Below are 13253 nucleotides of genomic sequence, written 5' to 3' on the forward strand. Positions count from 1 at the left end.
GAAACCACAGCATGAATTTTCATGGTGGTTGAATCCGGTCATTGTACTGTCTGCTTGTATGCTGTCCGCTACTTATCATTATAGCTATATGGTGGGACTGTACGCTCTTAACTGTTATAGCTATATGGGGGACTGTGCGCTCTTAAGCATTGTAGCTATATGGGGGACTGTGCGCTCTTAAGCATTGTAGCTATACTACTAGTAACTGATACTCTAAAAAACTCTGAATTTTGATACCAATAGATACATCAAAAGAATCAGATTTTTATGCTAATTTCAAAACTATAAGTTTCATCCAGTTTAGTTATGCCCATCCAGTTATGAGCCTGATAAAATTTGCCTTATTTAAAAAAAAGGGCAAAACACCCGCTAAAACTCATAGAATCTTAATGAAAATCACACCAACAGATTCAGCATATCAGTGATCCCTACTGTAGAGACTCCTATAGCTTCAAGCTTCTATCAGCAAAAATGTGGAATTTTGTATTTTTTTTGCCAGAAGAAAGATCACGGATGCGTGTTATTTGTTGTAGTGTTTTGTTTTTTGTCCAGGGATGATTGTATCGACCCAGTGGTCCTAGAATACCAAGAGAGGGCTCATTCGAACGGAAATTAAAAGTTCTAGTGCCTTTTTTAAATTGCCAAAAAAATTGGAGGGCAACTAAGCCCCCTCCCACGCTAATTTTTCCCCCAAAGTCACTCGGTCAAAATTTTGAGATAGCCGTTTTATTCAGCATAGTCAAAAAATCAAATAAATGTCTTTGAAGATGACTTAATCCTCCACTGTCCCTGGGGGAAGGGCTGCAAGTTATGAACTTTGCACATTGTTCACATGTAGTATTGGCTATTGGGAAATATAGAGACGTTTTCATGGGGATTTTTTGTGGGGGGGGGGGGCACCAGGGAGAGGGGGTTATGTGGGAGGATGTTTCCATGGTGGAAGTTTTATGGGGAAGGATAATTTCTATGAAGGGGGCGCCGGATTTCCCAACATCGTTGAAAAAATATCAGAAATTAAATTTAAAAAAACAGTTTTTTCAACTGAAAGTAAGGAGCAACATTAAAACTTAAAACGAACAGAAATTATTACATATACAAGGGGATTCGCCCCCTCTTCAATACCTCGCTCTTAACGCAATTTTTTTTTTTAGTACTTCCAAAAGAGCTATTTATTCTAAATAAACGGCCTTTGTGATTCAGGGGCCATTCTTAAAGAATTGATGCAAAATCCGATCTTTAGCGTGAAGAGCGAGGTATTGACTAGGGAGCGAGCCCCCTCATATAGTAAAACTTTCTGTTCGTTTTAATTTTCAATGTTGCTCCTTACTTTCAATTGAAAAGACTTGTTTTTTATTTAATTACAATAAATAAAAGAGTCAAACTGAAAACGAACAGAAACTAACATGAGTAGGGCTCAAAGCCCCCTAAGACTTCTCAAGGCCAGAAAATAATTTGCAATTTACTGAAATTTTTTAATGTTTTCGCTTTTATAACTTCAATAAATCAAATTATTAAGACTTTAAGGAATAAATATAAGCATATGTATATTAAAATAACATTGCATATTAATTTGTATTTTCTCTAAACGTTCCCTAAAAGTTTCAACTTAATGCCCTTAGTGTCATAAGTTACAGTAACCATAGAAGTAGTATTAAAAGTATACACATAGTGTCTACTGGCTAGTTCAAAATCCACCACAACTTACCCTGAAAGGTCTAACTTAATAATGTAAGCCGTTATGTGATATTGCTTTGTCACCGTTTTGACATCCTACATGATCATTATTCGTTTTGATTTAGTTCAATATCTGCTTATATATTCCCTGAAATCTTCACCTTTATATCCTTAGTTTGTGTAGTAGCAATAGTGTTAGTAGTATGGACATAGCACCTTTGTTGTTTTTAACATCCCCGTCAACACAAGATCAAAAATTCCAACTTAATACTGTCAATTGTTCCTGAAGCATTATCGATACATCCTCTTGACAACCTATGTGAACATAGTGTTTCGATTTAGTTCAATACAGGTTCAATATTTCCTGAAATGTTTACTTTAATACCCTTAGCTTTAGTAGCACCAGTAGTTATAGTAGTAGCAGTAAGATTAATAGTATGAAATATCTTAAGCCGAACCGGCCAGCCATGACAAAAAATCAAAAAAGAGAAAAATATATAAAAAAAACAAACAAACAAACGAGACTGTGTCCCGTGTATATAAAATAAAAACAAAAGACAAAAAACACTGCTGATATTTCGCCTTTATAAAAACAAGGCGTCTTCAGACCGAAAGACACAAAAAAAAACAACATAAAACAAAAACCCACTAAAACCACCACCAAAAAAAAAAAAAAAAAATTTAAAAACGGCGCAAAAAAAACAACGTTGGGAAAAGATGCTAATATATAGTTAATTCAGTGAGGACACCAGATTAACTGAGGAAAAATAAAAAAACTGTAAATTAATTTAATTATTCAGTTGCGAAATAATCCTTTTGTTAGCTATTACTGAAGCAAATCGTTTTGGTCTAACAGGTAAAATAGTCCCCTGGTGATTATTTAAAATCTTTACTCCCTTATTGATAATTGATTCACTCTTTAGAAGGTTATCATAAATTGGGTCAATATTTAAATTACCCGTGTCCCTCTTTATGGAAAGGTTAGCAAACATGTGTTTTTTAATTTCTATGGCTTCCCTGGCCCAGTGGGTGTACCCCTTATCATTAGAAACAGCCAAGGCTTCATCAAATTTTACAAAATGATCTGGTTGAAGCCAAATATGCTCTGCTAAAGCTGAAACGAAAGTTTCTGGGGGCTTGCTTAATTGTAGGGTTTTTTTCTATTGAATTTCGGTGTTCAATAAACCTTTCAACAAATTGTTGGTGAGTCCTACCAATATAGAACTTCCCACAAGAACACGGAAATTTATACACCCCACTTACTAAATTTCCCCGAGTTAAATCCTTACCAGAACTAAAAAAACTACCCATTGGCCTCAGCGATTGGAAACATGTATCAATACCAAATTTACGTAAAACCCGTGAAAGTTTCTCCCCCAAACCAGGTACATATGGTAATGAAATGAAGCTTTTTGATACAACTAAATCTAAAGACTGAGAAACCTCAATAACCCTACTACTATGTTTGGCCCGTCTATTTTAAATTTTTTTATCAATGAACTTAATTGTATAACTATTACAAAATAAAATATCCCTCAAGTATAACAATTCCGAATCCAGAAATTCCTGGGAACAGATTTTAAAGGCTCTATCCACTAGTGAAATTACAACCCCCTTTTCACCGACATAGGGTGGCAAGAATGAAAATTTAAATACCTATCATTGTGCGTAGGTTTTCTGTAAATCGAGAAAAGTAAATGGAAATCCCTTTTAATTAATAAAATATCCAGAAAAGGTAATTTATTATTATCCTCAAATTCAACTGTAAATTTAATATTATTATCAAAACTATTTAAATGCTTACAAAAAAGGTCTAAGGAGTCCAATCCATGTTTCCGAACGCACACCACATCATCCAAGAACCTACCCCAGAAGCAAAGGGAGATTCTAAAACTGTTTACAGCGGATGTTTCAATGTCATCTATGAATAGATTTGCCAATAAAGGAGAAAGAGAAGCCCCCATAGGTAGCCCAAAAAATTTGTCTATAAAAATCCCCTCAAAAACCAAAATAAAAAGAAAATTCATTTACCAGAATAATTGGTCTCATAATGACATCAATATCCAAACTGGCTAACGTCACATCCTGTATTAAATCAAAGTGTTTTTCTAATTTACTTTTTAAAATATCCTCGCACAAAATATCCTCCACCAGCGTGAAATTGCGCAATTTATTAGTAAGATCAGTCGAATTTTTTAAATATGATTTTTTTGTTTGTATACAGGCGAAATATCCGCGTTGTTTTGTTTCTGTTGTTTTTCTTTTCTCTCCACTGGCCACAGTCTCGTTTGTTTTTTTTTTTTTTTTTAGAGATTTTTCTCTTTGTTGGTTTTTAGATTAATAGTAATAGTCTTAGCTTTTGTAGGAAAGAAATAGTAATATTAACAGTAGTAGCTGTTGTAGGAGTAGAATGTAGCATTATGATGCAAATATTATCTTTTAGTTAGTTCAACAACCCCCACAACAAGCTGTAAGTTTTAATTTCGCAAACAAAACTGTTCCTAAGTTATTGCTGATATTTCTTTTTGACAACCTACATACAAATGGCATTTTGTGAGTCAATTCATCTTCCCCCTAAAAATTCTCTGAAAATTTCACTTCATACCCTTAGGTATAGTTATAACAGTAGTCACAGCAGTAGTATTAGTACTCAGCTCAATAGAAATAGCCGTTATAATTACTTTGTCGATATGTCCTTTTGATAATCTGTGTATTCATGTAATTCTTGAAATTTTCATCTTAATGCTCTTAGCCTTACAAGTAATTGCGATACAATTAGTAGTTGGAGCAATAGTAATAGTAGTAGTAGGACTATTATATGTAGCAGCGGTAGCAGTATTAGTACTATTATGCAAATATTGCCTTTTGGTCAATTGATCTTCCTCTTTAAGCATTCTCTGAAAGTTTCAACTTAAAACAAAAATAAATTCTTAACGCTTTTTTGACAATCTAAGTGCACATAATGTCTTTCGTTAGTTCGATTTTGTTATCCATTTTCTGTCAAATTTTATCTTTATAGACTTAGCCTTAATAGTACTATTATCACAGCAGTTTCGGTGGTAGTAGAAGTGGTTGCAGTGTTAGCGTTATAATAGTAATAGAAGTAGTAACAGCAGTATTAATAGCGGTAGTAGCATGTATATCTTGCCTTTTGTTAAGTTGAACCAAAAGGCCCAGAAGTTTCACTTTGACATGGTAAGCCATTCCAAAGATATTGCTGATGTGCTCTTTTGATGACCTTTTCCTCTTAATACTCAAAGCCTTACAAGTTGTTGCAATTGAAGAGGTAGTTGGAGTAGTTTAGCAGCAGTAGTAGTATTAGTAAAAGCAGCAGTGGTGGTAGTGTTAGTAGTGGCATGCACATATTGGCTATTTGTATATTGATCTTCCCCTTTAAGTATTCTCAAAAAGTTCTGACTGAATCCCCAAATTTATTCTTAAGATACGCCCTTTTGACAATCTGCAACCACAAAGTGTGTTTTGATTTACTTCAAATTTCCCCTCAATATTCAAACAAATAAACTTTCAAATGGGGATAAATACATTTATTTAGACAGTGAAAAAAACAGGTACAAAAGTAAAGATATTTCGGTCACATATACAGCGACCATCTTCAGTAGAAATACTAAAATAATAAACTTGAAACTAGCATATTTATATGCAACAAAATAAATAACTTTTCGGGTCATTCACAAAATAATGAACTAACGGGTTATTCACTAGATTATTTTCAGAGAGAGTTCATTGACAAAGTTCATTCAAAGTTCTTGATGTAAAATTTCTTCTTTAATCTTGCCCAAATGTAAAACAAATTTCCAATGAAAGTGGCAAAGCATTCTGTGTCTTCTAGTTGCAAACCAATGTTGAGTTTATAGATGTTTACTGGGTTGGTCTCATTTCCCCATGTATACGACGTATTTTCGACATAAAACCTTTAAATTAGGTGTTGTTTTCCTAGACCACACTGCCGTTCTAAGATGAACAAATAAACTTTCAATATTCTCTTTCTCTCAATATTCCGTAAAATTTTCACCTTCAAATGCATAACCTTAATTGTACTAGTATCATAATAGTAGTTTTAGTAGTAGGAACAGTAGTAGCAGCAATAGTGTTTAATTATTAGTAGCAGTAACAGTAGCAGCAGTATTAATAGCAGTAGTAGCAGGTATATTTCACCTTTTGGTCAACCGAATATCCAAGCCGTTCCAAAAATACTGGTGATACGCCATTATCAACAATCTGTATGCATATAGTATGTTTTAATTTACTTCAATTTCCCCCTCTACTTTTCCTCCGATATTTATTTTAATAACCTCAGCTTTAATAGTACTTGTTACAGAAGTAGAAGTTTTAGTGATAGTAGTGGTAGTAGTAGTTGTGGTAGCAATAGAAGCAGTTGTAGTTGTAGTAACGTGCAAATATTGCCTTTTCGGTCAATTGATTATCTCCCTTATCATTTCTTGAAAGTTCAAAATAAAAATACTCAGTCATTCCTGAGTCCAACACCCCCCTCAACATTCCCTGAAAGACTCATCTTAATTCCCTTCGTATTGTGGGAAGATATAAGTCAGACATGCATATCTTTTCTCAATAGCATATACTAAATGTGAACAGTGAACAAATTCCCTTGCTTACATCCCTTGCCCTAAGGCCTCGGGAAAGGGGGCTGGGGTGCCATCTCTAAACGCATATTTACTGAACCTTTCAACAATGCAGAAAAAATAGATATGTCAAATTTTTTGTCGATGTTTGTTTTGGGAAATGATAGGCGTGGAAGGAGTGGTTTGTCTCAAATCACTTTTGACTAATAAAATGAGCACTATAACTTCCCATTTCACATGAAATAAGCCCCATCTGAATTTTATATGATCACCCATTTCATAAAAACTTTATATACCCCAAGGGCATACCTTACAGGCCTTGCCCCAGGGCTCTGGGGGGGGGGGGGTCGTGTGTCAACCCTGGAGGCATTGTTGTATGTTCTTTGGACTATTTTGAACATATAGCTATATCATAATTTCAATCAGATGTATTTAGTGAAAAGAGGGGTAGTTGGGGAGGTGGCTAGTTACCCTCCATGACTTTTGACACTTAAAAAGAAAAAAGAACTTAAAAACCTTAAAGAACCACAAAAACCTTAAATGCCCCCGGGGCAAGCTTACAACCCTTCCCCCAGGCTCTGGCGGTTTGTATCAACTCCAAAAGCCTTATTATCTGATCTTTGAAAAATTTTGAATAAAATACCTATCTTAAAATCCCTATTGGACGCATTTCAGGAAAACACGACGTTCAAGGTGGATAGCTGCCCTCTGATCACTATGTCTCTTAAAAAGGGCACTGAAACTTTTGATTATCCAATCTAATGAGCCCCCTTCAAAGTTTATAGGACCATTCTTTCTATTAAGGCCTTATATGCCCAAAGAGTAGAACTTACAACACTTGGCTTGATGGCTGTGGGGGTTGTCATCTTCAAGGACATAATTTTCGGACCATTCAACTACGCTAAACAAAATTGATATCTCAAAATTTGGACTGATTGTGTTTAGCTAAGGGATGGGCGAGGGGAGGGCTTTGTTTGCTCTCAAATCACTTTTGACTTTTAAAAAGGGCACTATAACTTAAAATTGCATATTAAATTAGCCCCATCTGAAGTTTAAACAACCACCCATTCCACGAAAACCTTATATACCCCCAGGACAAAACTTGCAACCTTTGCCACAGGGCTTTGGAGGGTTGTGTCAACCCTTGAGGCCTTGTTATATGGTCTTTGGACTATTTTGAATAAAATAGCTATCTCAAAATTTCAAGCAGATGTGTTTGGTGAAAAGAGAGATAGTCGGTGGGGGCGGGGGGGGGAAGGTAGAGGTCCTCCATCACTTGTGACTCTTAAAAAGGGAACTAGATCGTCTAATTTTCAACCAAATGTGCCTACTCTAAAGTTTATACAGTCTTCCTTTATTAAAAACACCCAAAAAGCCTTGTTAAATGGTCTTTGGACTATTTCAAATAAAACGGCTATTTCAAAATTTCTGTTGGATGCATTTCGGGTAAATACGACAGGTTGCAGTGGTTGTAATCTTTAACGACACAATTATTGGACCTTTTAACTACGCTGAAAAAAATAGCTATCTCAAAAACTGGATTGGATATCTTTGAGGAAATAATTGGCGTGGGGAGGGGGGGACTGGTTACCCTCCAATGACTTTCGACTATGGAAAAGAGCACCAGAACTTGCAATTTCCAATAGAATGAACTCTTTTTGAAGTTTGTAAGACAACTTCTACTATACGAATTATCCTGCTCTAAAAAAAAAAAAACAAAAAAAAAAAAAAAAAGAAATTGAAAAACAAAAAACACATGGCGCCAATTTTTTTCTTTACTTAGACAGCGCTATTGCGCTTAATGTGATTCTACATCCTCTCAACATTCCGAGAATATTTCTATCTTTAACCGTTCCTGACATAGTGCAGATACACTATTTTGATAAGCTGGAATATTTGGTTCAAGATCATCGTCAACATTTCCTGGAAGTTTAAGTTAATATCCTTAGCTGTTCCTGAGAAGCTGCAGATAAGCTATTTCAACAACCTGGCAGCATAGATTGCCGTTTGATTTATCTTGCTACTTAAATAAGCATAAAGTATACGACTCATAGGACCTAATAGAGCAAAAATATCATTACTGTCTGGATCTGTAGCATAAATTTCATCCCCTGCAGGCAATACGGAATTTCAATTACCCTTTCTCTACCCTCCTTCGTATAATAGTAGCTGAAAACGTCAATTCTGTCCCCCAAGTCCTACCCAATGAGCCAAATCTCATAATCAAAATTTAAAATTACCTCACCCCTCAAGTTTCCTCAAAGTTTTAACTTGATCCCCAGTCAAAGTTTCCACTCGATCCCTCAACCCATTCCAGATATATTGTGACTAATCTACAAAACTGAACACACATGGCGTTTATTGATTTACTCGAGAGAACAGAAGAAATTTTCAGGTTGACTCGAGAGTGTAGCACAAATTTTCTACCCTATCCCACGTGTATTTCCCAAAGTAAAAATTTTTAAGTTGGCTCTTCCCCCCCCCCTTCTAACAATCCTTCAAAGTTTCAATTTGATTCCTGAAGCCGTTCCAGAGATACTGTGTTTAATCTAAAAAATTGGTCATATATACCGTCTTTGATTTGCTCGGATTTACTCGAGTAAATCCCCAAGACTACACAATTGGGAAGCACTCACAATCTTAGCACAGCTAATAAACCGCAAAAGCTTCCACGTTACACCACAAATTAGGAACATATTTTTGGTTCATGTCCCCTACCCCCTCGTACCCTCACCCACATCTAACAAAATGTGATACTTTCTCGCAGAAAACAATCCTTAAGATTCTTGTTAGTGGGATATTCAGAATCAGATTCACATCCATTTCCCATTATAAATCCAATTCGTAAATAAAGACACATTGCAAATGTTACATTCCTTGTGCCCGAGGCTGTGGGGGTTCAATTTCTAGTGGGGAAACTACAATTTCCAATTCGAATTTTGGAAGACTGATGATAGGTGTAAAGGTTGGCTAAACGTGTTTGGAAACATTCACTGAAATAGTAAATCAATATGGTATATCCGTACCGTATTACCATCATTCCAACTCTAGGTATTAGAATTTGCATAATTACCAAAAAAATCACTTGTCAATAGTGAATGGCTAGGTTACAAGCGTGATACTTCGGCTGCAGCAGTCATCTTAAGCAGCTGAATCTCCTAGTATTCGATATTTAAACTATTCGTAAAATAAAATTCGTTTTAAGCTAGTAAATTCAGGTAAAATTGGTTAAAAACATGTGCTCCCTATGAAAACATAGGCAGCGCAATAGCGCTGACAAAGTAAAGAGCGAAGAGGGCTCTATATATTAAAGTATTTTTTTTCACATTAAAAAGCTTCCACGCTACACCACAAATTAGGAACATATTTTTGGTTCATGTCCCCAACCCCCTCATACCCTCACTCACATCCAACAAAATGTGATACTTTCTCGCAGAAAACAATCCTTAAGATTCTTGTTGATCGGATATTCATAATCAGATTCACATCCATTCCCCATTATAAATCCAATTCGTAAATAACGACACATTGCAAATCTTACATTCTTTGTCCCCGAGGCTGTGGGGGGTTCAATTTCTAGGGGGGGGGGGGGAACTATAATTTCCATTTTTATTTTTGGAAGACTGATGATAGGTGTAAAGGTTGGCTAAACGTGTTTGGAAACATTCAATGGAATAGTAAAGCAATATGGTATATCCGTACCGTATTACCATCATTCCAACTCTAGGTATTAGAATTTGCATAATTACCAAAAAAATCACTTGTCAATAGTGAATGGCTAGGTTACAAGCGTGATACTTCGGCTGCAGCAGTCATCTTAAGCAGCTGGATCTCCTAGCATTCGATATTTAAAATTTTCGTAAAATAAAACTCGTTTTAAGCTGGTAAATTCAGGTAAAATTGGTTAAAATCATGTGTTCCCTATGAAAATATAGGCAGCACAATAGCGCTGACAAAGTAAAGAGCGAAGAGGGCTCTATATATTAAAGTATTTTTTTTTAACCAAAAGAACTTATGTCCATGGTTCTAAGACCAACGATACTGTGGCTTCTACTGCTTGTCTATTACTTCAACCTCATCAAAACCGTGTGCATGCATCTTGCCAAAAGGGTTAATAAGCAATACCTCACGTTTAACTTAAATATTAAGTTTAAACTTTCAGGAAGTATTGAGGGGGATGTCAAACTAACCCAAAGGCACCATGTGCATGATGCTACTAAATGATACTGATACTTCTACTGCTAGTCTATTACTTCTATTAAGTGTAAGGTTATATAGATTAAGTTTTCGGGAAATATTTACGGGGATGTTGAATCAACATGCTATATGCATACAGGTCGTCGAAAGAATACACAAGCAATATCTCAAGAACAGCTTAGAGCTTCAGTTGACAGTTTGAAGGCATGTTAAGAGGAAACTTGAATTAACCACAAGGTTTAGAGAGTTAAGTTGAAACTATCAGGGCATTTTTAGGGAGATGTTGATCTAATAAAAGAGTTCCGCATTCTGACATTTGCATTCTTGAAGTGAATATGAAAACCACGAAAAAAATAAAGAAATAAATATCGAACTTAAATCCTATCCTGCAGTGCGAAATGCTCAATGTAAAACAAAACAATGTCATTTAAATTAAAATGTAGCCTAAGTCCTCTCCAAAACCCAATAACCATTCGTACTATATCTTGATAATATATAACACTCAACTTGCCTATGAATTCGAATTTATAATTTTTAAGAATCAGGGGTGTTAAACTTATTTGATGAAACATTCAAAAGAAATTCTGTCGTAATAAAAAAACTAGGAAACTCCACACTCATTCTTCATAGAATCAAATAAAACCAACCTCAGCCATTATGAAAAAAAAAGATTGAACTTCGTATAATATTCAATAAGAAGGGGCACAGAGGAGTTATAGAGCGAGAGTTCCTTTTAAACGTTTCCTAATAATATTTCTAACTTGGATACTAACTTAACTTTTTTTTTCAATTAATGTTAAGTCTATCCAAAGTTCTGAAAAAAAAAACTAAAGAAAAGAAAAACTCACTTTTATTTTTGCGATTTTTTTTCTTTTTTTCTTTTAAATGAACAATGAACAGAAGTAAACAAATCAAGAAAAACACAATCATAAAAAAAATATGAAAGGCTAATAGTAATGCTCTGAAATAATACCTTTATTTTGGCAAACAGATAGACTAGTCCCAGGAAATTCAAAGTTAAGCTTCAAATGTGTCAAAATGGCTGGTGAATTAAATTCCTGTTTAACTGGCAACTCAGAGAATTTTAATTGGTTAAGTTTTTCATCATTCGTTGGCGTTTCCCCTTCTTCCAGTTCTAAAGATAAAATGGTAGAAAAAAGAAAGGATATTCTTATACTATTAGCTTTTCTGGAATAGTGCAGATACAGCATTTCGATAACTTCTATTCACATAGTACCTTTTGATATATCATACTTCAGTACACCCCTCTATACTACCTGAAAGTTTCAACTTAATACCCTTAGAGGCCCTTGACATATTGCAGATACACCACTTGGACAAACTGAATGCATGTAGTATCTACTGATGTAGTTCAATATCTCCCTCATTATTCGGTTAATATTTCAAACTGATATCCTTAGCTGTTCCTGAGAGATTTCAGATACACCAATTTGACAACCTAGATACACATACTTTTTTTAATTTAGTTCACCATTCCTTACAAGTTTCAACTTGAATGGGTTTATTTTTTTGGCTTGATCAATATCCCTTTTAAAATTGACTGAAAGTTTCAACATGATGCCATAAGCTGTTCTTGAGGTATAGCAGTAGTACAGCCTTAATACGTCCAAGCGGGCCAAGAGGGCATTACTCTGAGTGGGCCCATGGCCTGTCATTCTGAGCGCAACCCTATTCTATTGGCAATTGGAGTTGCTAGTCCCTCTATGAGACCTAACATTTTCCAGAAATGATATATTCTTCCTGAAACAATGCCATTACTCTGAGCAGGCCCATAGCCTATCATTCATACGACAGTTATGAACTTATCGCAACTTCCAGTTCATAAGGAATATTCTTGGAATTGCCAGATATTCTTTTCTGTAACATTGCAACGAATACAAGCGGGCCCATAGTGTTATCTCTGTAAAATAGAGATCTTTTTGTAATCTAATGATATCGAGCCGATTATTGATATTATATTATGACAACATCCGGCCAGCTATGAATTTTTGTAATGTAATGGTCCTGAGCACATCGGTTTTCCATTGATTTTATAAAATTTATTTCTGATGTATGAATAAAACGTGAGACTCATGATTTCCTATAGTAAAAGAATGACACGTTACTCGACTAAGCCAACAAGTCATTGAAGATATTATGTCCTTAGAAGTACATTCTAGGCAATCAATGTATTATTTTTGAAACGCAAGCCAACTGATTTTAAGCGTAACAATATCGTAACATATTATTTGTGCAATAGATTTATCAATTGGATTTTTGGTAAGTGTTATCAGTGATCTATTTCCGTGCACCTTTTTTGGCATCATCCCGAGAATATGCATACCACGGTGATTTGAGATACTTACGGGACAGATATATATTCTGTTGATGGTTAATAAAACTTTTTTCGATCTCCTAAAATTGTAATACGTCCGACCACATCCATTGAATTTATATTGACACTATGTTATATGTGTTTGTATATCAAACATTATCTTTGGTTTAAAAACACCCCTCCCTACTAGCCATTCTTGAACTATTGAATTCAGTCCATGAAATATTTTTGAACTTTGATCTTCAAGGGATAGTAAAGAACAATATGAAAACTAAAAAGTGCATAAAACTGCCTTTAGGTAGTTTGCGAGCTTAATCCTTGAGGCAAACCTTAATTGTTTTTTATCCTGAAATTTTTTTGGGAATATAATTTTGAACTTCTAATTTTTTTTATGCGGCTGCCCCCATAGTACTCTGTGGACATCAACAGTAGATGGTTTATTATAT

The 13253-nt window shown here is 35.0% G+C and overlaps 1 protein-coding gene across 3 annotated transcripts in view; it reads right to left on the minus strand.

The window, feature by feature from the left end:
• The window catches only part of LOC148947379 (uncharacterized), a 67229-nt gene that overhangs the window by 27915 nt on the left and 26061 nt on the right, over positions 1 to 13253 (minus strand). For 2 of the 3 annotated variants that reach the window (XM_089095817.1, XM_089095816.1), the window contains exon 3: positions 11446 to 11607. The exons of the other annotated variant lie outside the window; for it this stretch is intronic. In XM_089095817.1, coding sequence (XP_088951943.1) covers positions 11446 to 11607 — 162 coding nt within the window. The remainder of the gene's footprint in view (positions 1 to 11445; positions 11608 to 13253) is intronic. 3 annotated transcript variants of the gene reach the window in all.

Source organism: Artemia sp. Qi Xiang Cuo, chromosome 10 (assembly GCF_049724085.1).
Source record: "Artemia sp. Qi Xiang Cuo chromosome 10, ASM4972408v1, whole genome shotgun sequence".
NCBI lineage: Eukaryota > Metazoa > Arthropoda > Branchiopoda > Anostraca > Artemiidae > Artemia > Artemia sp. Qi Xiang Cuo.